At 43.4% G+C, this 24,525-nt stretch overlaps 1 protein-coding gene across 1 annotated transcript; it reads left to right on the top strand.

Moving 5' to 3' along the window:
• The first annotated feature begins 40 nt into the window (after positions 1 to 40).
• LOC142750591 (extracellular calcium-sensing receptor-like) lies at positions 41 to 23,668 on the top strand. Its single transcript, XM_075859589.1, has 8 exons — positions 41 to 48; positions 17,810 to 18,025; positions 18,112 to 18,403; positions 18,895 to 19,372; positions 19,440 to 19,717; positions 21,024 to 21,251; positions 21,330 to 21,453; positions 22,755 to 23,668. Exons 1-8 carry the CDS (start codon positions 41 to 43, stop codon positions 23,666 to 23,668), a joined length of 2,538 nt encoding a protein of 845 aa, XP_075715704.1.
• The last annotated feature ends 857 nt before the right edge of the window (positions 23,669 to 24,525 follow it).

The raw sequence follows: 24,525 nt of genomic DNA, 5'->3' as shown, positions 1-24,525 counted from the left end.
TGTAATTTTTCGGGGGTATATATGAGAGTTTAAGACAAAAATGGCCAGGTGAGTGATCGGAGATAGACCTGGAAAGTTACTCTGCAGAGTCTACATCTGTCAGAAGGGATCTGTGTACTAGAATTAAGTCAATACAGGATATGGCCTCAAATTGAGGGGTGAAGCAAGAATATTGCCGGGTATGAGAGTTTCTTGTTCTCCAGGCATCTGTAATATTTGATTAATACTGTAACACCCCTGGCCAAATTAGTGAATGTGGAATAATATGATCAACCAATCCAAGGTCTATTTACAAGACAGAGTTTGTCTCCCGTCATGTGGGTCTCCTGAAGGCATAAGTTGTCACAGTCATGCTTTTGAGGATATCGAAACACAAGGGCTCTCTTAATTCGGTTGTTAAGACCTCTCACAATCCATGTTAACGAGGACCCGTCACATGCCCAAAAAAACTGCAGTTGACATCTCAGTTAGATTGCAGGCGCCTCACAAATTCTGATGCTTTTTCTTTTTTTCTTCTAGCCTCCACTGTTCCTAATATATTGGGGCCGTTAGTTCAGGTGTCTGATATGCGGCCTCTGACTGTCAAGTGGGTGGTTACCCCTTATCAAGTGACAGCTGCAGTTTTTTGAGCAGGTGACAGGTTCTCTTTAAAAAAGATACTAGGTTAGATGGCATATTAAAGGGAAAAAGTACAATTCTAGGCCCGCCATACAGGACAGACCAAAAGATGAGTAGCATAATGTACCTGAGATCTAAAAATAAATAGAAGTATGATATGTATTGTGGAAAAAAAAACAGAAAAAACAAGTCCCCTCCACCCACCATACTATCATGCACGAAGCCAGGAAGTCTTGGATCCCTTTAACCAAAATTAGTTGCAATAACTGCAGCACAAACTATAGGCAGCATAACATTCCCCAGGGTTGTGGAATAGCAGCTGGCCAAACAAATATACGACAGTCACTGGTCAATGGTACCTGGATGGCAGGCTGGTGCCTGATAGCTGGAAACTAGCTTGAGCTGGATTATCGTAAACAGAACTGGTATTGGACATTGGACTCGTTACGGACACTAGGTTCGGATACAGAAGTTGTCACAACACTGGACTTGGATACAGAAGTCGACACACACACTGGACTTGACACAGACAATGGACACAGATAATGGACTTGTCACGGATACTGGTCACAGATACTGAAGTCGTCATGAACACTGGACTTGACACGGACACTGGAGTTGACACGGACACCAGACGCAGATACTGAAGTCACGGAAACAGGTTTCAGGAACAGGTTACGGAACCTTCGCAAACTAACACTGGGTTAGCAATAACATTGCTCAGGCACAGGACTGGTGGGCAGGGTTCCGTAAATAGTCCAGGGTGTTCAGGGATAGGCTGGGGACATTTTTACTTTAAGAACATGCACCAGCGTGGGCGTGCCCTATGGGAGCTGTGCGGGAAAGGAGGAGGCAGAGAGTAGAGCGCGCCGGTGTCCTTGTGAAGGGAGACGCCGGTAGAGATTCACAGTGTTGTGGTGGCGGCTACCGGTAAGAGGGGAATGCCAGGGGTCAGCGACTGTGGGCATCACAGTACTCCCCCCTTACGCCCCCACTTCTTAGGTCCAGACCGTAGAAGCAACTTCTTGATGACAGCTGGGGCATCAACATTTCTTCAGGCTCCCAAGACCTCTCCTCAGGACCAAAACCCTTCTAATCCACTAGATAAAAGGTCCTCCTTCCTTCTTTATTGTAGTCCAGAATCTCCTTGACCTCGAAGACATCTGAAGAACTGCTGGGAGCGGTAGCAGAGTTAAGGGGATTTCTACCTGTTGAGAACTACAGGTCTTAGGAGAGATATGTGGAAGGAGTTGGGGATTTTGAGGGTAGCAGGCAGGCGTAGTTTGTAGGACACAGGATTGATCTGTTGCACCATTTCAAAAGTACAGAAAAATCTAGGAGCAAATTTGTAGGAAGAAACCTTTAAACCAGTGGCGTAACTGCCGCGGTAGCAGCCATAGCGACTGCTACGGGGCCCAAGGCTTGAGGGGGCCTGTGCCGCCAGCCGACATGCCCCCCATATGCCCGTTGGCGCCGATAGCAGCCGTTATGACTGCTACAGCGGTAGCGCCACTACTACAGGGCCCGCGCCGCCGAGCCTCTAACATATATGGGCCGGGCGGCACGGGCACTCTCATGCCTGGCGTCATCGCTATCACCGGATTGGGCCTCGGTGCTAGCGACAACCACCCCGTCTTGCAGTAATTGTACCTGCGTATATAGCATGCAAGTACAAATACATGCATTAGTGCTGAATGGCCAGGCATGCCCGACCATTCAGCGCCTTACAATGACGCTGATTGGCGGGGAAAAATGACTTGCCCCGCCAATAAGCGCCTTTCAACTACGCTAGCGGCATGATGGCGTCATCGCACCGCTTCTGTGCTTGAAAGGCGCTGATCATTCTGCCCTGCCAATCGACGCGTCGTTCAGCTCCAGCAGACCTGCTCAGAAGAGAACAGGTTTGCATTGCCACCGGACGGCGCGGGAACGGGATCATGTATGTAAAGATTTTTTTTTCTAATAAAACTGTGAATGGCATTATCTAAAGGGGGGGGCTCTATCTACAGGGGGGGTTGTCTATATGTGGGGATGTGGGTCTATATGTGGGCCGCTATATACAATGGGGTCTATATGTGGGCCACTATCTACAGGGGGTCTATATGTGGGGATGTGGGCTACTATATACAGGGGGGGGTCTATATGTGGGGATGTGGGCCACTATATACAGCGGGGGTCTATATGTGGGGATGTGGGCCACTATATACAGGGGGTCTATATGTGGGCCACTATCTACAGGGGGGGTCTATATGTGGAGATGTGGGCCACTATCTACATGGGAGGGGTCTGTATGTGGGGATGGGGGACACTATATACAGGGGGTCTATATGTGGGGATGTGGGGCACTATTTACAGGGGGTCTATATGTGGGGCACTATATACAGGGGGAGCTATATGTGAGACACTATATACAGGGGTGGGCTATATGTACAGCCCAATTTATAGGGGAGCTATTTTTAGGGCACTTTCTATAGGGGTGGGCTATCTGTGGGGCACTAGCTACAGTGGGGCTATATGTAGGGCACTGTCTACAGGGGTGCGCTATATGTGGGACACTATATACAGGGGGAGCTATATGTGAGACACTATCTACAGAGGTGGGCTATACGTGGAGCACTATCTATATGGGAAGCTTTATGTAGGGCAGCACCGTGTCTCAGTGGTTAGCACTATTGCCTTGCAGCTCTGGAGTCCATATGTGGGCACTATCTACAGAGGGCTGTATGTGGGACATTATCTACAGGGGCTTCTATGTAGGGCACTATCTACAGAGATTCTATGGGGGTCACTGTCTACAGGGTGCTGTGGGGGCACTATCTACAGGGGGCACAGTGTGTGTGTAGGACACAATGTATGGTACTATTATAATCGGGGACACAGTGTATGGCGCTATTATAGTTAGAGGTGCAGTGTATGGCGCTTTATTATATTTAGAGGTGTTGAGAATTTTAACTTCGTTTATTGGTGCAGAAATGTTTTAAAAGTGAGAATTGAAGACATCTGAGTAGAAAACTGCAGACATGGGTCATGGCCGGGAGAAATCCATCATAGATGTCTGGACCGGAGGGAGAAGAAAATAACTAGAATCTGAGACGTCACCGGTGAGTCACTTAATGTAAATGTTTATTCTGCCTCTAATCAGTATTGTAGTCACTGTATGATCTGCATCGAGATGATGGGTGGTATTAATTTTTTTTGTGACACGCATTTTCCAGCATATCTTTACCATTGTTCGGGCCATGCTGGGAGCTGTAGTTTTACGCCGTACACACCTATACGCCAGGAGTTGCACTAAAATGAGCTGAGTAATATATGAGCGACCACCTATCACACATTGAGTATGTGAAGGATAGACCACATTGGGGTACACCACCTGAGTAAATATATATGTAGTTGGAGGGAAGGGAAAGAAGAAAGTATGTGATCTAGCTAAAATGTAACTTTTATTAGTAAATAAAATGAACAAAATTGTGATTAAAAAACCAATGGTGCAATAGGGTATGTGTGAGTGAGCCCCAAACATACAAACCCTGAGGCCAATTTAACAGTGTAACAATAATATGTCACCTTCACAGACAATGTGCCACAATTGAGGTATGTACTGTCATGTGGTTTGCAGGCAGCACAGTGTGAATGGACTCCAGCCAAATGATCTACCACAGCGGTGCTCCTAGGTAGCGGAGCAGCAGTGTGGTAGGTACTATTGGAGCTGGATTGTACTACACTGGGACTGATTGTATGCTGCAGCGGCGCGCCGGGTGCTTAGTAATTTTAACATTCCAAGGTGTAATAATAAGGCCTTTAGCTAGACAGTACAGTATTGGTCTGCACGTAGCTAATTTCATCCCACAATTAGACAAGCTGTCAGCTGTCTTATGAGTGCACCAGCGGAGGTTTACACGTAACCCCGCTGTGCATCACTTTAGCAGATAGGCGTTACTTATCACTTACCTGCAATACTGACTGTGGAAGGATATCCCAGGTCCATCCCTGGTGTGTAGGACACATAGTCCTGCCTCCAAACCCACCTTTCCATGTTTGATTGACATCTCCCTGGCTGATACAACTTTCTCGGATGCGCCGTTGCCTTGTGGCACTATATACAAGGGGGGGGGGGCTGTGTGGCACTATGCACAAGGGGGAGCTGTGTGGCACTATACACAAGGGGGAGAAGTGTGGCACTATGCACAAGGGGGAGCTGTGTGGCACTATACACTTAGTGAACTGTATGCCACTATTTACAAGGGGAAGGCTGTGGCTCTATCTACAGGGTGCTGAGTGTGGCGCAATTTACAGGGGTCTGTGTGTGGCACTATCTACTAAGGGGGGTCTGTGCTGCACTATGTACTAAGGGGTACTGTGTGGCACCATATACAAGGGAGGGGGGGGGCTGTGTGCCACTATATATAGTGGGATCTGTATAGCGCTTTATACAGGGGGGTATTTATGGTGATATCTACAGGGGGTGGTGGGGGGCGCTACCTACAAATGGGGTGTGACACTTTCTATAGGTGGGGCTATATAGCACTGTCTACAGGGGGGCTGTTTGGCACATTTTACAGGGGGCACTATCTATAAGGGGGGCTGCTTGTGGCACCCAGGCGGGGGAGGGGGGCTGGTCAAGAGTTTGCTATGGGGGCCCAGTCTTTCTTAGTTACGCTCCTGCTTTAAACTGATATTTTTGGAGGACAACCAGACAATCGTTCCGGGGGAAATATGAGGAGGTGGCCTTCTAAGTGCTGGAGTTTCCCAGGCTTCTGAGGACACTGACGCACACAGTCACCCTTTTCTCGCACAGTACATACTCAAGTTAGCAGCGTGTCTGTGCTGCCTCTCCTGGTCCGGTATTCTGACCCAGTCAACGTGCATAGGCTTTTCAGAAGCAGAAGTGGAGGGAGTCAGCAGGGTCTTTGAAACTTAGGCGCCAGTCAAGAGAACTTTCTCTCTTGGAGGGTCTCATGAGAGCGTTTCCGGAACCTCTGAAGTCACTTACTAATATACTTTAATTAAAAATTTGGTACTAAATGGTGGCATTAAAATCCGGTGAACAGCCCCACATGACTGAGGGCTTGCTTCCTGGTGTGTTATCAATGGCATGACCGCAAGGGGCTGTCACTCTGCTATTGCTGGAGACCCCGAGCCAAGCATCAGCTAGCGCTTTGCTCGGGACTCCAGCACTGCTCCCGACATTTGGTCAGTGACTTCAGGGGTTTCCTATTGCTGGAGTCCCCAAGCAGAGCATCAGCTGATGCTCTGCTCGGGGACGTAAGCGATAGGAAACCCCTAAAGTCGCTGTCCATATATGGACAGTGACGTTGGCAGCAGTAGTGGAATCCCTGAGCAGAGCATCCCCTCAGTCACGTGGGGCCATGTCAGCACATTATCAATATTAGAAAATCTCCAGGACTTCCGGGAACAGTTCACCGGGTTTGAACGGCACTTTTTAGTACCGAATTTTTAATTGAAGTATATTAGTAAGTGACTACTTTGTACATAAAAATATGAACGCAAAGCAATTTTTGGTCCCTGATAACCTTTTTAAGGAGTTTGGCAATAAACATGAGCGGCGGAGCCCCTGGAGGTGGAGGTTTGGATAAAATATAGTGCGTCCTTTCCACCGCACAAAATAAGGCCTCATTTACACGAGCGTAATATACGCGCGTGCGACGCGCGTGCTTTTCACGCGTGTCGTACGCACCTATATTACTCTATGGGGCAGTTTAGACGATGCGTGAAATTTGCGCAGCGTGAGTGCGTTGCGTAAAACTCACGACATGTTCTATAATCGTGCGTTTTTCACGCAACACGCACCCATTGAAGTCAATGGGTGCGTGAAAACAACGCATGCCACACGGACGCTACTGCGTTGCATGCGCGAAAATCACGCAAGAGCTGTCAAAAGGATGAATGTAAACAGAAAAGCACCACGTGCTTTTCTGTTTACAAACATCCAAACGGAGTGTCAAATTAGAGATGAGCGCACCGAACTTCACCGGGTTCGGCCGAACTCGTTTTGACCGAACCCGCCAAAAAATGTTCGGGTACGCGACGTCAGGAGACAGTCACTGCCCACGGTGCTGAAAGACTTAAACTGTTTCAGCACCATGGACAGTGACTTTCGATCGCCATATACATATACGTGTAAAAAAAAACAGAAGTTCGGACTTACCGATAAGTCCCGGCTCCTTCCTCCAGTCCGACCTCCCGGGATGACAATTCAGGCCAAGTGACAGCTGCAGCCAATCACAGGCCAAGCACAGGCTGCAGCCAATCACAGGCTGCAGCGGTCTCATGGACTGCCGCGTCATCCTGGGAGGTGGGGCCGGATGACAAGAGAGGGACGCGTCACCAAGGCAACGGCCGGGAGACCGGACTGGAGGAAGCAGGCAGTTCCTGATAAGTTTGAACGTCTTTTTTTATTCACAGGTTGCTGTATATTGTGATCGGCATTCACTGTCGAGGGTGCTGAAAGAGTTACTGCCGATCAGTTAGCTCTTTCAGCACCTTGGACAGTGACGGGCGTCGACTAGCCTCATCTCTATGATGGCGGCTGCGCGAAAATCACGCAGCCGCGCATCATACACGGATGACACACGCAGCTGTCAAATGCCTTTTGCGCGCGCAAAACGCAGCGTTTTTTGCGCGCGCAAAACGCACACGCTCGTGTAAATCAGGCCTAACTGAGAATTTCTCTCTGCCGTAGGTGGTACAGCAAATTTTCTTAGAATGATTCAGGGGAGGAGCGCTCCGACCCTCTGGCAAACCTATAAAACAAAGATTACAGCGCCTCAGTCTGTTCTCTTGATCGTCCAGATGTTGATGTAGTCTGGTGAGGCCCTGTTCAACATCTCCAAGACGTCTAGTGAATGGTGGGGCATGGTCTTTCAGGGTAGTGACTCTGTTTTCCACCTCCATCACTCTTTTTCCAGTGTGCTGTGCGTCCTGGCGTAAAAGAGAATGATCTACTTTAATTTCCTTGATGCGCGTGGTCAGGGTGGTTTGACATGTATGGATGGCTGCCAGTACATTCAATGTGTCCGGATTAGAGTCTGACAGGGCAGAGATAGGTTGGTTCAAATCAGAGTCGGGTCAACAATCTCTGAGTTAGAAGACGCAGATGCAAAGCAATCCGCTCTGCGAAATTGGTCCAGCTTACCGACTGATTTGGTTTGTGATTTCGGAGGCGCCATAACTGGGGGTTAAGCAGTTGTGATTACAGGTGTACGGATCACCAGTGCGTAGTTAAAAGTCTGGGAGGGGATTGGGCACCCAACTGATGTTAAAGTGTTACATTATAGTAGAGGTGAGATGATATAGAGACCCAAGGGGGTCATCAGAGATTCAGGGGAGCCCGTTGGGGAAGTCAGCAGAGTACAGTGCATTTGCACTGTAAAACCTGTAAAAAAACACAAACACAAAAAAAAAACATTAGTAACTGCCTGTTCACATTACCGCTGCCCTTCCATTGGAGGTTTCGACTGCGCTATTGGTTGCGTCAAAAACAACAGAATCCTGTCACAACGGTGACAAACGGAAACCTTTTGCAACGTTTCCGTCACTATGGAGATCAATGGCGAGGGAAACGGAAGTTGAGGTTTCAGTTTGCCGTTCCGTTGAGGGGGTTACCTGACAGAAACCTTCGACAGCATCCCTCAACGGAAGGGCAATGGTGATGTGAACACAGCCTAACACATATGGTAGGCTTAGATACAGGGCCCATGTGCAGGTGTGATACTGTTTGTTGGACCCTGTATCTAAGCCTAAGGTAGGCTTAGATACAAGGTTCAGCAGACAGTGATCTTATACAGTATTAGCTGGGGCCCTGTATCTAAGCCTAACACACGGTAGGCTTTAAAGGGGTTGTCCAGACAATAATCATTGATGGCCTATCCTTAGTATATAGTTATGCCACTGGATGAAGTACACACTGGTATCATCACTTTTATGTCTTCTCTGAAAATATATGAAAATATATTGTGACTCGACGTTTACAATAATAGAAGTATAAAGGATAAGTGTGTCCTATCATCCATCACCCAAGAAAACGGGTTTTGGGAGGTACTGGATGGTTTTGCCCATTTTGCACAGTACCACTCTATCCTATCACCAGGGGCGTAACAATAGGGGTTGCAGTCGCACATGGGCCTTGATGACTGAGGGACCTTTCTGCCCCATATGAAGACCCAAGTGGTTTATGGCCACTGCATGGCTATATTACACAGTATGGTAACATTATTTAAGTACTGTATGGAACTGTTATTTGGGCACTGCATGGCTATATTACACAGTATGGTAACATTATTTGGCCACTTTATGACAGTGTTATTTGGGCACTACATGGCTGTATTACACTGTATGGTAACATTATTTGAGTACTGTATGACACTGTTATTTGGGCACTGCATGGCTGTATTACACTGTATGGTAACATTATTTGAGTACTGTATGACACTGTTATTTGGGCACTGCATGGCTATATTACACTGAATGGTAACATTATTTGGGGACTGTAAGGCACTGTTATTTGCAGAACACATGGCCCTATTATATGGTCAGTGTATGGAAATGTTATTTAAGGACTTTTAGGCAGCACCTGGTAGTATTTTTGGGGTACTGTTAGTTAAGAACAATATCGTCACTCATTTATCCGTATAAATTTACCACATATGTAGCTCTCTGCATTGCTCAGATGTTTTTTACATCAATGGCGTACCGACCATAGGGACAGAGCATGCAGATGCTATGGGCTCTTGAAAAGAGGGGGCCCAACCTAAATCAGTTCATTGCCATTTGTTATTGGGGGGCAAGAACCTGTGCAAGATTCCCCTCTACAGAGAAACTGCATTGTTAGAAAGCAAGATGGTGGAGAGTGGGTCCAAGAGTCATGGAAAGTGTGCGGAAAGGGAAATAAACACTAGACCCTTCTGTTCTGGGTGGCAAAACAAGACCACATAATAGGGGGCCCAGTTTTATCTTTGCTATGGGACCCCCTCTCTTGTATTTACGCCACTCTCTTCTATTCAGGGGTCTGGGAAAGCTCTGATGGTAGACACATTGATTGTCACCCAGCTTCCCCAGGAACAGAAATGGCTGAAGAGGTTTCTTAACTTGACAGAGGAAGAAAATGTTCCTTAAAGGGGCTGTCCGCTCTTATTAGCCACCTGAAAATAGCTGATCTCAGAAAGTCCTGATGCTGGGACCCCCAGTGATCAGCTGTGATCTGCATATTAATCTTTTATAACATGTTTAGGTTTCCTGCAGCGCCACCAATAGGGGAAATAAAGTATTACATGCTGCCTATTGAAATGACTAGACCGTCCTGTGTAATTTATGGACAGGCCAGGTCCACCAGAGATAGAGACGCTCTTTGTAGCCACTTGCTGCTCTGGCTAATAGACTGGGGTCTTCAATAAGGGACTCCCTTTTATTAACCCACCACTGCCTGCATGTGTAAGGTCTATGGATAAAACATAGTAAGACACGACGTGACGTTATACAATGGACTTGAGTTACTTTATTACAGGGATTATTATGTCTCAGTGACCGGCTCTATGTAACTCTTCTCTTCCCAGACTCCCTTTCCACTCACCCTGCATCTGGTCTGACTCCTGAAAAAAATCACCATAGGGTTAATATCAACACATTCTGTAGGGACAGTAGACGAGGTATATAAAGAGCTGTAATTCCTTCATATATAGAGAACAGGAGACCAGACAAGATGAGGTGAGAGCAGATCACACACAGTGGGGGCCGGGAGGGGATTACACTGGAATAGTATTATAATAGAACATAATATAATATAATATAGGACAATATATATCATGATATGTTATATGCAATGCAGAATAGATAGATAGATAGATAGATAGATAGATAGATAGATAGATAGATAGATAGATAGATAGATAGAAGGATAGATCGATAGATAGATAGATAGATAGATAGAGAGAGAGAGAGAGAGAGAGAGAGAGAGAGAGAGAGGGAGAGAGATAGATAGATAGATAGAGAGAGAGATAGATAGATAGAGAGAGAGCGAGAGAGAGAGAGAGAGAGAGAGAGAGGGAGAGAGATAGATAGATAGAGAGAGAGATAGATAGATATGAGATAGATAGATAGAGAGAGAGAGAGAGAGAGAGAGAGAGGGAGAGGGAGAGAGATAGATAGACAGACAGACAGACAGACAGATAGATAGATAGACAGATAGATATGAGATAGATAGATAGATAGATAGATAGATATGCGATAGATAGATAGATAGATAGATAGATAGATGGATAGATAGATAGATAGATAGATAGATAGATATGAGATAGATAGATAGATAGATAGATAGATAGATAGATAGATAGATATGAGATAGATAGATAAATAGGAGGTCCACTCCTGATGAAGCTGCAGGCCAGTATTCTGTGTCAGGGCCTCTCATCATATCCAGAGGCGATTCCTTGTTGTAATTTCATCTTTTGCGTGTTGCCCCCCGGCCCCCCATATGATGTACAGTCTTTCAGTATAATCTATTCCACTTCCCTTTATTTTGACCACTTATTATATAATTTATCTTTCTTCTGGGTTCTATTCTGCTGCTATTTTGCTCATATATCTATCCATCATATGGGGTGACCCTTATAGTGGGCTACATATGGGGCAACCCTTATAGTGGGCTACATATGGGGCAACCCTTATAGTGGGCTTCATATTGGGTGACCCTTATAGTGGGCTACATATGGGGGTGACCCTTATAGTGGGCTACATATGGGGGTGACCCTTATAGTGGGCTACATATGGGGCGACCCTGAAAAACATATAAGTATGGTTTTTGTTCCATACTCTGAGAGCCATGACTTTTATTTTATTTTTTTGGTGATTGAGTGGTGAGGGCTTATTGTTTGCAGCACAAGCTGTGGTTTTTATTGGTACCATTTTTTGGTACATACGACTTTTTGATCACTTTTCATAAAAAAAATTTTTTCGCTGCTAAGTTGAAAAAAAACCTGCGATTCTGCAGTTTTATATTATTATATTTTGAAAGCGTTCATCGTGCGCATTAAATAATGCTATATTGTAATATTTTTGACTTTTACGGATGCACCGATACCAATTTTGTTTATTTTAATGTTTTTTTACATTACTTCACAGGAAAAATGGGAAAAGGTTTTTTTTTTTAAACTTTAAATATATATATATATTTTTCACTACTAAAAACTTTCTATAACTTTTTTTTACACAATCTATTAGTCCCCCTAGGGGACTTGAACCAGCAATCGTTAGATTGCTGGTAAAATAAACTGTAATACTAAAGTATTGTAGAATATAGTCATTTTTACCGGCTACTGTTAAGCCCTGCCACAGAGTAAAGGCAGACCTGGGAGCCTTCATTATGCCCCTGGGCTGCCATGACAACTATCGGCACCCCACGATGGCGTTGTGGGGGCGCCAATGAGCTGTCAGAGGGGGAAGCCCTCTCTATAACTCCTCAGATGCTGCGGTCGCGATTCACTGCAGCACTTGAGGTGTTAAACGGCCAGGATTGCTGTTCCTGCCTGTTAGTGCCGGGTGTCAGCTGTAAGCTATGAGCACGCTCCATACTTCTCCCCCTGCACATTGACGCGTCACGTATATTGTTTGGGCTCTATAAGGCTCTGTTATTTGATCACTGTATGATGATATTATTTGGGCACTATAAAGCACTGTTATTTGAGCACTGTATGGTTATATTATTCGGACACTATAAGGCACTGTTATTTGAGCACTGTGTGGTTATATTATTCGGACACTATAAGGCACTGTTATTTGAGCACTGTATGGTGATATTATTTGGGCACTAAAAGACACTGTTATTTAAGCACTGTATGGTCATATTATTTGGGCACTATAAGGCACTGTTATTTGAGCACTGTGTGGTTATATGATTTGGACACTAAAAGGCACTATTATTTGAGCACTGTATGGGGATATTGTTTGAGCTCTATAAGGCTCTGTTATTTGAGCACTGTATGGGGATATTGTTTGGGCTCTATAAGGCTCTGTTATTTGAGCACTGTGGTGATATTGTTTTGGCGCTATAAGGCACTGTTATTTGAGCACTGCGTGGTGATATTGTTTGGGCACTATAAGGCACTGTTAGTTGAACACTGTGTGGTTATATTATGTGGGCACTATAAGGCACTGTTACTTGAGCACTGTATGATGATATTATGTGGGCACTATATGGCACTGTTATTTTGAGCACTGTGGGGTTATATTATTTGGGCACTATAAGGCTTTGTTATTTGAGCACTGTATGGTTATATTATTTTGGCACTATAAGGCTCTATTGTATGAGCACTGTATGGTGATATTATTTGGGCAATATAAGGCTGTTATTTGAGCACTGTGTGGTTATATTATTTAGGAAATATAAGGCTGTTATTTGAGCACTGTGTGGTGATATTATTTTGGCACTATAAGGCACTGTTATTTGAGCACTGTATGGTTTATTATTTGGGCACTATTATTTGAGCACTGTATGGTTATATTATTTGGGCACTATAAGGCTCTGTTGTTTGAGCACTGTGTGGTTATATTATTTGGGGAATATAAGGCTGTTATTTGAGCACTGTATGGTTATATTATTAGGGCACTATAGGGCTCTGTTATTTGAGCACTGTATGGTGATATTATTTGGGCACTATAAGGCACTGTTGTTTGAGCACTGTATGGTTATATTAATTGGGCACCACAGGCACTGTTATTTGAGCACTGTATGGTGATATTATTTGGGCACTATAAGGCACTGTTATTTAAGCACTGTATGGTTATATTATTTGGGCACTATAAGGCACTGTTATTTGAGCACTGTATGGTGATATTATTTGGGCACTAAAAGACACTGTTATTTAAGCACTGTATGGTTATATTATTTGGGCACTATAAGGCACTCTTATTTGCGCAATGTATGATGATATTACTTGGGCACTATAAGACACTATTATTTGAGTACTGTATGATGATATTATTTGGGCACTATAAGGCACTGTTATTTGAGCACTGTATGGTTATTGTAACATCCGTGGTCGCTGACCACAAACTCCTTCCATCCAGTCAACGTCCTTCTCTCCAGAGATGTCTGCACATGCGGCTGTCCTGCTCCACAGTGACCACCAGGGTACGTTCGCGAGCTCAGTCCAGCCAAAGCACACACAGGTGGGAGATTGAGATGATTTCTCCCAGAGCACCCTGGGCTATAAGAAGGGCTTTGACCCTCCCTGCAATGCCTGAGCGTTGTTGTCGTTATCCTAGTATGTCTATGCAAATGGTCTCCTAAGTGTTTTCCAGTTCCCAGGGTTTCCTGTTCCTGCTACCTGTAACCTGTATCCCGTGCTATTCTGGTCAAGTGCCGTGTTGAACTGAAGTCATGCTGTGCTGTGTACCACGCCTGGAGCCTGCCTGGTGCCTAGTCCCAGCCGAGCCTGTCTTGCTACTGTCTGAGCTACCATGAACTATAGACTGTGACCTGTGTCCTGTTGGCCCAGTGGGTCTACGTACCCAACGTGACAGTTATATTATTTGTGCACTATAAGGCACTGTTATTTGAGCACTGTATGGTTATATTATTTGGGCACTATAAAGCACTGTTATTTGAGCAGTGTATGGTTATATTATTCGGAAACTATAAGGCACTGTTATTTGAGCACTGTATGGTTATATTATTTGGACACTATAAGGCTCTGTTATTTGAGCACTGTATGGAGGTATTATTTGGGCACTATAAGGCACTGTTATTAAACACTGTATGGTGATATTATTTGGGCACTATAAAGCACTGTTATTTGAGCACTGTATGGTTTTATTGTTTGGGCATTATAAGACACTGTTATTTGAGCACTGTATGGTTATATTGTTTGGCCATTATAAGACACTGTTATTTGAGCACTGTATGGTCATATTATTTGGGCACTATAAGGCACTGTTATTTGAGCACTGTGTGGTTATATGATTTGGACACTAAAAGGCACTATTATTTGAGCACTGTATGGGGATATTGTTTGGGCTCTATAAGGCTCTGTTATTTGAGCACTGTGGTGATATTGTTTTGGCGCTATAAGGCACTGTTATTTGAGCACTGCGTGGTGATATTGTTTGGGTACTATAAGGCACTGTTAGTTGAACACTGTGTGGTTATATTATGTGGGCACTATAAGGCACTGTTAATTGAGCACTGTATGATGATATTATGTGGGCACTATATGGCACTGTTATTTTGAGCACTGTGGGGTTATATTATTTGGGCACTATAAGGCTTTGTTATTTGAGCACTGTATGGTTATATTATTTTGGCACTATAAGGCTCTATTATATGAGCACTGTATGGTGATATTATTTGGGCAATATAAGGCTGTTATTTGAGCACTGTGTGGTTATATTATTTAGGAAATATAAGGCTCTGTTATTTGAGCACTGTGTGGTGATATTATTTTGGCACTATAAGGCACTGTTATTTGAGCACTGTATGGTTTATTATTTGGGCACTATTATTTGAGCACTGTATGGTTATATTATTTGGGCACTATAAGGCTCTGTTGTTTGAGCACTGTGTGGTTATATTATTTGGGGAATATAAGGCTGTTATTTGAGCACTGTATGGTTATATTATTTGGGCACTATAGGGCTCTGTTATTTGAGCACTGTATGGTGATATTATTTGGGCACTATTAGGCACTGTTGTTTGGGCACTGTATGGTTATATTAATTGGGCACCACAGGCACTGTTATTTGAGCACTGTATGGTGATATTATTTGGGCACTATAAGGCACTGTTATTTGAGCACTGTATGGTGATATTATTTGGGCACTAAAATACACTGTTATTTAAGCACTGTATGGTTATATTATTTGGGCACTATAAGGCACTCTTATTTGCACAATGTATGATGATATTACTTGGGCACTATAAGACACTGTTATTTGAGTACTGTATGATGATATTATTTGGGCACTATAAGGCACTGTTATTTGAGCACTGTATGGTTATTGTAACGTCCGTGGTCGCTGACCACAAACTCCTTCCATCCAGTCAACGTCCTTCTCTCCAGAGATGTCTGCACATGCGGCTGTCCTGCTCCACAGTGACCACCAGGGTACGCTCGCGAGCTCAGTCCAGCCAAAGCACACACAGGTGGGAGATTGAGATGATTTCTCCCAGAGCACCCTGGGCTATAAGAAGGGCTTTGCCCCTTCCTGCAATGCCTGAGCGTTGTTGTCGTTATCCTAGTATGTCTATGCAAATGGTCTCCTAAGTGTTTTCCAGTTCCCAGGGTTTCCTGTTCCTGCTACCTATAACCTGTATCCTGTGCTATTCTGGTCAAGTGGCGTGTTGAACTGAAGTCGTGCTGTGCTGTGTACCACGCCTGGAGCCTGCCTGGTGCCTAGTCCCAGCCGAGCCTGTCTTGCTACTGTCTGAGCTACCACAGCTACACTATATGAACTATAGACTGTGACCTGTGTCCTGTTGGCCCAGTGGGTCCACATACCCAACGTGACAGTTATATTATTTGTACACTATAAGGCACTGTTATTTGAGCACTGTGTGGTGATATTATTTGGGCACTATAAAACACTGTTATTTGAGCACTGTATGGTTATATTGTTTGGGCATTATAAGACACTGTTATTTGAGCACTGTATGGTTATATTGTTTGGCCATTATAAGACACTGTTATTTGAGCACTGTATGGTCATATTATTTGGGCACTATAAGGCACTGTTATTTGAGCACTGTGTGGTTATATGATTTGGACACTATAAGGCACTATTATTTGAGCACTGTATGGGGATATTGTTTGGGCTCTATAAGGCTCTGTTATTTGAGCACTGTGGTGATATTGTTTTGGCGCTATAAGGCTCTGTTATTTGAGCACTGCGTGGTGATATTGTTTGGGCATTATAAGACACTGTTATTTGAGCACTGTATGGTTATATTGTTTGGCCATTATAAGACACTGTTATTTGAGCACTGTATGGTCATATTATTTGGGCACTATAAGGCACTGTTATTTGAGCACTGTGTGGCTATATGATTTGGACACTAAAAGGCACTATTATTTGAGCACTGTATGGGGATATTGTTTGGGCTCTATAAGGCTCTGTTATTTGAGCACTGTGGTGATATTGTTTTGGCGCTATAAGGCACTATTATTTGAGCTTTGCGTGGTGATATTGTTTGGGCACTATAAGGCACTGTTAGTTGAACACTGTGTGGTTATATTATGTGGGCACTATAAGGCACTGTTACTTGAGCACTGTATGATGATATTATGTGGGCACTATATGGCACTGTTATTTTGAGCACTGTGGGGTTATATTATTTGGGCACTATAAGGCTTTGTTATTTGAGCACTGTATGGTTATATTATTTTGGCACTATAAGGCTCTATTATATGAGCACTGTATGGTGATATTATTTGGGCAATATAAGGCTGTTATTTGAGCACTGTGTGGTTATATTATTTAGGAAATATAAGGCTGTTATTTGAGCACTGTGTGGTGATATTATTTTTGCACTATAAGGCACTGTTATTTGAGCACTGTATGTTTTATTATTTGGGCACTATTATTTGAGCACTGTATGGTTATATTATTTGGGCACTATAAGGCTCTGTTGTTTGAGCACTGTGTGGTTATATTATTTGGGGAATATAAGGCTGTTATTTGAGCACTGTATGGTTATATTATTTGGGCACGGGCACTATAGGGCTCTGTTATTTGAGCACTGTATGGTGATATTATTTGGGCACTATAAGGCACTGTTGTTTGAGCACTGTATGGTTATATTAATTGGGCACCACAGGCACTGTTATTTGAGCACTGTATGGTGATATTATTTGGGCACTATAAGACACTGTTATTTGAGCACTGTATGATGATATTGTTTGGGCACTGTGTAGCACTGTAATTTGGGCATAGTAAAGTGGTATTGTTTGTACACTGTATTTAACTGTTGTCTGGGCACTATATTTCACTGGCATTTTGTTGTTGTTTCTTTCCCATCCAAGAATAAAGAAGGGGCACAATACACAATATGGGCCTCCACAGATCTTTATATGGCCCTAGTGACAACTTCCATAGGCACTTCCGTAACTGTCACCTGACATATGTTAGCTTTATAGCGGCCCACATGACCATTTTTTAACTGTTTCTTTCTTTGTAACCACAGGTTGAGGATTCACTTCTACAGAACCTTCTGGTACCTCATTCTCTCCTCACCAGTTTCCTATTCCTCCAGTCCAAGCTGTCATCTGCGTAGTTCCAGTCTTTCTGGAATATTTCAGACTGGGGATATTTTAATAGGAGCTGTGATCCCCTTCCATACAAATAGAGTATCCCCAAACCTAACCTTCACAGAAGCCCCGTCCCCGGACACTTGCACCATGTGAGTCTTTTTGACCTTTTTATTGTTATATTTAAGTACTTATTTATTCCATGATAGTTTCTATTTGGTCTGGTTTTCTCCTACAGGTTTTTCGTAGAATGCTTCCAACTTTTTCAGGCCGTAAGATTTGCTTTGGAAGAAATTAATGAAAGTCACGATCTTCTCCCCAATATTACATTGGGCTACCATGCGTTGGACTCCTGCTCTATCCTGCCCAGGGAGGTAGAAGGAACTTTATGGATGATCTCAGGCAAGAGCCATGCAGTGCCCAATTATCGTTGTCAAGAAAATCCAACACTTGCCGGAGTTCTTGGTCACTCAATGTCTTCTTATTCCATTCTGATGGCCCAAGTGTTGGGATTATATAGATATCCCCAGGTATGTGTAACGTTGCTGTATAATAATACAGGCTGTCTGGCAAAAGTGCTTCCACCGTCAGTCCGGGGGATGGCTACTCTGTTCAGCAGAGTCTAAGGAACTCCTGTAAATAGGTGATAAATGTTCTTAGTGGGGAAACCCCTTTAACACTGCACCCATAGAAATCTATGTGCCCACTCTGTACCTCTGTATGCCACTGATTTCATACAGAATCCAGAAGAAACAAAACTATGGCATGTTCCATTGGTGTAAGCACCATACGGGGTCTCACCAAGTGTCTATATGGTACCATAGGGACTTCATGTGCCACCACACAGGCTCCATGCACACAGCTCTGCCATGCTCATGAGGCCTTAGGTCTGTAGGCAACAGCCATCAGCAATAATTAGCATGCCTTGTTTATGGATCTTCTGTATGTTTTACATCATTACAATGTACTGGTTGATATAATTCAAATAATTTATTATTATTTTTCTATATATCTTTTACAGATCAGTCATTTCTCCACCAGCGCCCTTCTAAGTAACCGAGCCCAGTTCCCGTCTTTTTTCAGAACTGTGCCTAGTGATCGCTTCCAGTCAAAGGGTCTCGCTCAACTGGTTTTGCATTTTGGATGGACCTGGGTGGGCTTGGTGGGTGTTGGAAATGAATACGGGCAGCAAGGAATTCAGGTCATCAAGCAAGAAATCCTCAACTCTGGAGCTTGCGTGGCTTTCACAGAATTTATCCTACTCAATCAGGATGATAAGTCTTCACCACACATCGCTCAAGTTATCAAAGAGTCAACTGCTAAGGCCGTGGTTCTTTTCTCTACAGATATCTACCTTGCTCCACTTTTAAATGAGATGGTCAAACAAAAAGTTACCGGTAAAGTCTTTGTGGCCAGTGAAGCTTGGTCTATCTCAACCTTTCTGTTGGATGACAAATATTCTGCTCTACTCTCAGGCTCCATTGGATTTGCCTTCCATAGTTCAACAATTCCTAGATTTAAGGCTTATCTCAGACAGCAATGTTGACCCTCTAAATAATTCTGCAGGATTATTGACCAAAATATTCTGGGAAAATACATTTGGATGCAAGTTTGTAGAGCGCTCGGACTATGACACAGTTACCAACTTGTGTACCGGAAATGAAAGTCTTCTTGGTGTAGACAATCCCTATACTGATGCCTCCAATTTAAGAGGTTCCTTCAATATTTATTCTTCAGTTCATGTGATAGCTAAGTCTTTACATGAACTTCAGATGTGTCAGCCAGGGAAAGGGCCATTTTATGGTGGGACTTGTGCAGATATCCTCAATTTCAAACCATGGCAGGTAGGAATCTTGTAGATCATGAGTAGAGATGAGCGAATGTCCCAAAATTAGTTTCGGGTCCGATTCAATTGAATTGGGTCAATTCAGTCAATAAATTTGTTGCAAATCGCAAGTGCCCCGATTTCCCTAAAAACTCATGTTTGATGTTTTTTAGGACTGTATACAACACCCTTTCAAGCTCTTTAATGCCGAGCGCGCATCCCCCTATACCCCTTATCTTTAGCTGTGCTAGAGGGAAGGCCTCATAACAGAAACAAAATAGGTTCTCTGCCCTTCAGGGGCAGGTTTTGCAAGCTTCAGCCCATCGGTGGCAATCCTCCTTCAGTGTACATTCATTTAAAGAACAATTGGCACATTGAATTGAAACTTATTTTACTCAATGTGCTCTGTGTGGCATTTTGTCAGTAATAATGTAAATATTTTGTACATTTATTTACCTTTTTGGCACTTTTCCAAGGCTTTTTCCTACTGCAAGAGGCAGCTGCTTTTCTCACCTTTTGGAAGGTTCAGCTACTTGTCTGCTTGTGTCTAACCCTGTACAAACTGCAATGTAAAATGATCAGGCTCTTCTCACTCATGGACTTTGACTCTATCATGCAAGGTCAAGAATAAAGAATATTAATTAACTCTCTGATGAGTTAATAAAGCAGTGGCTCATACCCACTCTTGACATGACCAAATCAAGTGGGCTGTAGAAACAGAGATTTGGTCATAAATAGATGAGATGCATTATTTATGTTTGTCTGAGTAGAGCAGTGGTAGTCAACCTAGCCATAAAGAGGGCCAAGGGCCGCACCTCAAAATCTGTGTCCCAAGTTTGCGACAAAAGGCGACCGCTCATACCTAGTCAAACTCCATTGTATTCTATGCTAGATCTGAAAATAGGTGCGCTCAGGTGTGTCTGTTCATCCCTAGCCTATAATGGAGGGTGACTGCACATGTATTTCCACTTCTTGTCTCAAAAATGGACATAAGACCCCTGTTCTCTGTATTGGTGGGGGACGATTATTAGGACTTCCACGAAACACTTGTGGCAGGACATATATTGGTATGCCATAAAAATTTATAGTGGGACTATCTCCTAAGTAGTGCTGGTAATGTCCAAGCGTCAGAAAGTTATCTTCTAGGGTTTGGTATTGTATGTTACAGTACAAAGATCTGTGCTCACCATCTGCTACCCGGCTGAACTGTGTACGTAACACTCTGTGTATTATACAGATGGAATAGGGGAGTAAGGGGCCACAAGAAGAGCCACCTGGGAGCCACATGCAGCCTCATGGTCCAAACCACGTTTTTATTCCAACAGCTGACCCATTACATACAAAATGTCCATGTGGAACTAAGCAATGGAATAGAGGTCTTCTTTGACGGAAACGGAGATGTCCCGGCGTTGTATGATCTTGTTAACTGGCAGATTGGAGGTGATGGGGTCATGAAGCATGTCAGAGTAGGAAGCTACGATACTGCAGCCACTGATGGAAACATCTTTAATATCGATAGCAATAAAGTTGTCTGGCCTTCAGGAAACCACCAGGTAAAGTATGTAGTGGACGTAGACTCAACACCTTCCATGTTGGCAGTATTTCACTGCTTATTTACATTCTATATAAAGGTTCCACCGTCTGTCTGCAGTCAGGGTTGTCCTCTGGGCTTCAGAAAAGTTATCAATCAAGGAGAACCTGCCTGTTGCTTCCAGTGCATCACATGCCCCCAAGGTGAAATCTCGAATCAAACAAGTAAGTCAACCAAAGCCTCAAATTATCTGTTACTGGAAGCTGTGGACTCTGGATGGCAGTATCAAAATAATGGTTCATGAAAAGTCAGGGTGGCCATAGACATGGAAATGATCACCCAGTGTTAGCTAGCGCTAGTGTAATATGCAGTTCTGTATCTGTTTACAGTATGCCCCTCTTTTAGAAACTTTGTGGAGCACAATATAATTCCCTTCACTGAAGCACCTCCATATACCTAGTAAGCCAATGAAAAACACGTGTAGATGTGGACCTGGTCAGATTTAAACAACCGTAGGTAGTCTATACATTTTGATTTAGGGTCGTCAGCCGATCACTTGTTGAATTAGAATGCATTTTAAAGGGCACAATTTTACAGTATGCATATAAATATAACTTATCCTGTACTGATCCTCAGTTACATCCTGTATTATACTCCAGAGCTGCACTCACTATTCTGCTGGTGGCGTCACTGTGTACATACACTACATTACTTATCTTAAACTGATCCTGAGTTACATCCTGTATTATACTCCAGAGCTGCACTCACTATTCTGCTGGTGTAGTCACTGTGTAAGTACATTACTTATCCTGTACTGATCCTGAGTTACATCTTGTATTATACTCCAGAGCTGCACTCACTATTCTGCTGGTGGAGTTACTGTATACATACATTACATTACTTATCTTATACTGATCCTGAGTTACATCCTGTATTATACTCCAGAGCTGCACTCACTATTCTGCTGGTGGAGTCACTGTGTACATATATTACAATACTTATCCTGTACTGATCCTGAATTACATCTTGTATTATATTCCAGACCTGCACTTATTATTTTGTTGGTGGAGTCACTGTGTACATACATTACATTACTTATCCTGTACTGATCCTGAGTTACATCCTGCATTATACTCCAGAGCTGCACTCACTATTCTGCTGGTGGAGTCACTGTGTACATACATTACATTACTTATCCTGTAGTGATCCTGAGTTACATCCTATATTATACTCCAGAGCTGCACTCACTATTCTGCTGGTGGAGTCACTGTGTACATACATTACATTACTTATCCTGTACTGATCCTGAGTTACATCCTGTATTATACTCCAGACCTGCACTCACTATTCTGCTGGTGGAGTCACTGTGTACATACATTACTTATACTGAACTGATCCTGAGTTATAGCATGTATTATACTTCAGAGCTGCACTCACTATACTGCTGGTGTAGTCACTGTGTACATACATTACATTACTTATCCTGTACCGATCCTGCGTTGCTGCCTGTATTTTCTTTGTTTAGACTCGGTTGATTGTCTAAAATGTCCTTGGAATTTGTGGCCAAATCACAGGAAAGACAAATGTGTACCAAAGAACACGGAATACCTGTCCTATGAAGATATGTTGGGATCCACCTTGGCCGCTATCAGTGCAATCTCGGGTATCATTCCCACCTCTATTTTGGGTCTCTTCATACATAGGAAGAACACTCCCATAGTGAGAGCCAACAACTACGCCTTAAGTTGTCTTCTTCTGGTGTCTCTTTCTTTGTGTTTTCTGTGCTCTCTAGTGTTTATTGGTTATCCGAAGCCAGAAACTTGTATCCTTAGACAGGCTGTCTTTGGTATGACTTTTGCCTTTTGCATTTCTTGTATGTTGGCTAAAACTATTATGGTTGTTTTTGCTTTTATGGCCACCAAGCCCGGCAGCAGCCTGAGGAAATGGACGAAACCTCAAGTGTCCTACATAATAGTTTCCTTTTGCTCTTTCATCCAGTTTCTCGTATGTGTATTTTGGATGACTTTGGCTCCTCCTTTTCCAGAATACAATATAAAAACACAGCCTGGAGTTCTTATAATTGAATGCAATGAGAACTCTATGATTGCCTTCTGGTCCATGCTGGGGTATCTTGGTTTCCTCGCCACCATCAGTTTCATTGTGGCCTTCTTGTCTCGGAGTCTTCCAGATAGTTTCAATGAAGCTAAGTTCATTACGTTTAGTATGTTGGCCTTCCTTAGTGTCTGGATATCCTTCATCCCAGCATCTCTAAGTGCTCGTGGGAAGTACACAGTAGCTATGGAGATCTTTGCCATCTTGACATCCAGTTGGGCTCTTGTCATCTGTATGTTTCTTCCCAAATGTTTTATCATATTGTTTAGACCTGACATGAACTCAAGGGATCATCTGACTATTGGAAAAAACAAAGGTCGGACGTAGAGGCGGAACAATGTTTGGATATAGGAGTCAAAAATAGGGTTTAAAGGTCTAAGGCTATGTTCACAGCTATCTACTATATTCTATAATTTACTTCACAATAGATCCCACTAAGGTTCTGTGTGTCACAAAATCTTCTCAAGATGTATCTGATGTCGTTGTGGTCATCTAGGATGGACAGAAGAACTTACAGTCAATGGGACAATGCAATGAACGGATGTGAACAATAATTCTTTATTCACCTAAAAAAGATGATTGCGAAACTCATCCCAATAATTCTGAAGGGATTCCGATTTGACAAAAATGACATCAGTTGTGGTCCACCATTGTGATGAATGTTGTTGAGTAGCGGACCTTTAAAATGAGCAGAATTACAGTACATTGCATGCAGCCTGCCCGGCACTCAGCCCATCTATCAACCATTGAGACAAATTCTGTCAGTTATGACGTCCATTATTTTGTATTCATCGTCCCACAGATTACAATGTTATAAAGGGGTTTTCCTACCAAGGTAAGTGATGGCATGTCACTAGGATATACCAACACTGACACTTGTTGATCATCGGAGTCCAATGCTGGTACCAGTAATTTGTAGAATGAAGAGTCAACAATGTAGACCCTTCGAATTTTCTCCGCTCTAAGTCGAGGGAACAAGATGAAGTTGTCAAGGTCTCCGTGTTCTGGGAAATGTGGGGATCCCAGTGGTTGGACTACAAACGATCAGTAAGTGATGGTCAATCCAAGAGACATGTCTTCACCTACCATGGTGGGAAAAAAAACTTTTTTCTCTCATCTGTAGAAATGCTCTGCTCTACTACATCTGTATATTTAACTTGTTGTTTGAAAACTAATTTTTTGAG

The sequence above is a fragment of the Rhinoderma darwinii genome, chromosome 3 (assembly GCF_050947455.1).
Source record: "Rhinoderma darwinii isolate aRhiDar2 chromosome 3, aRhiDar2.hap1, whole genome shotgun sequence".
Classification (NCBI taxonomy): domain Eukaryota; kingdom Metazoa; phylum Chordata; class Amphibia; order Anura; family Rhinodermatidae; genus Rhinoderma; species Rhinoderma darwinii.
This window is presented reverse-complemented; position numbering and strand designations above follow the sequence as displayed.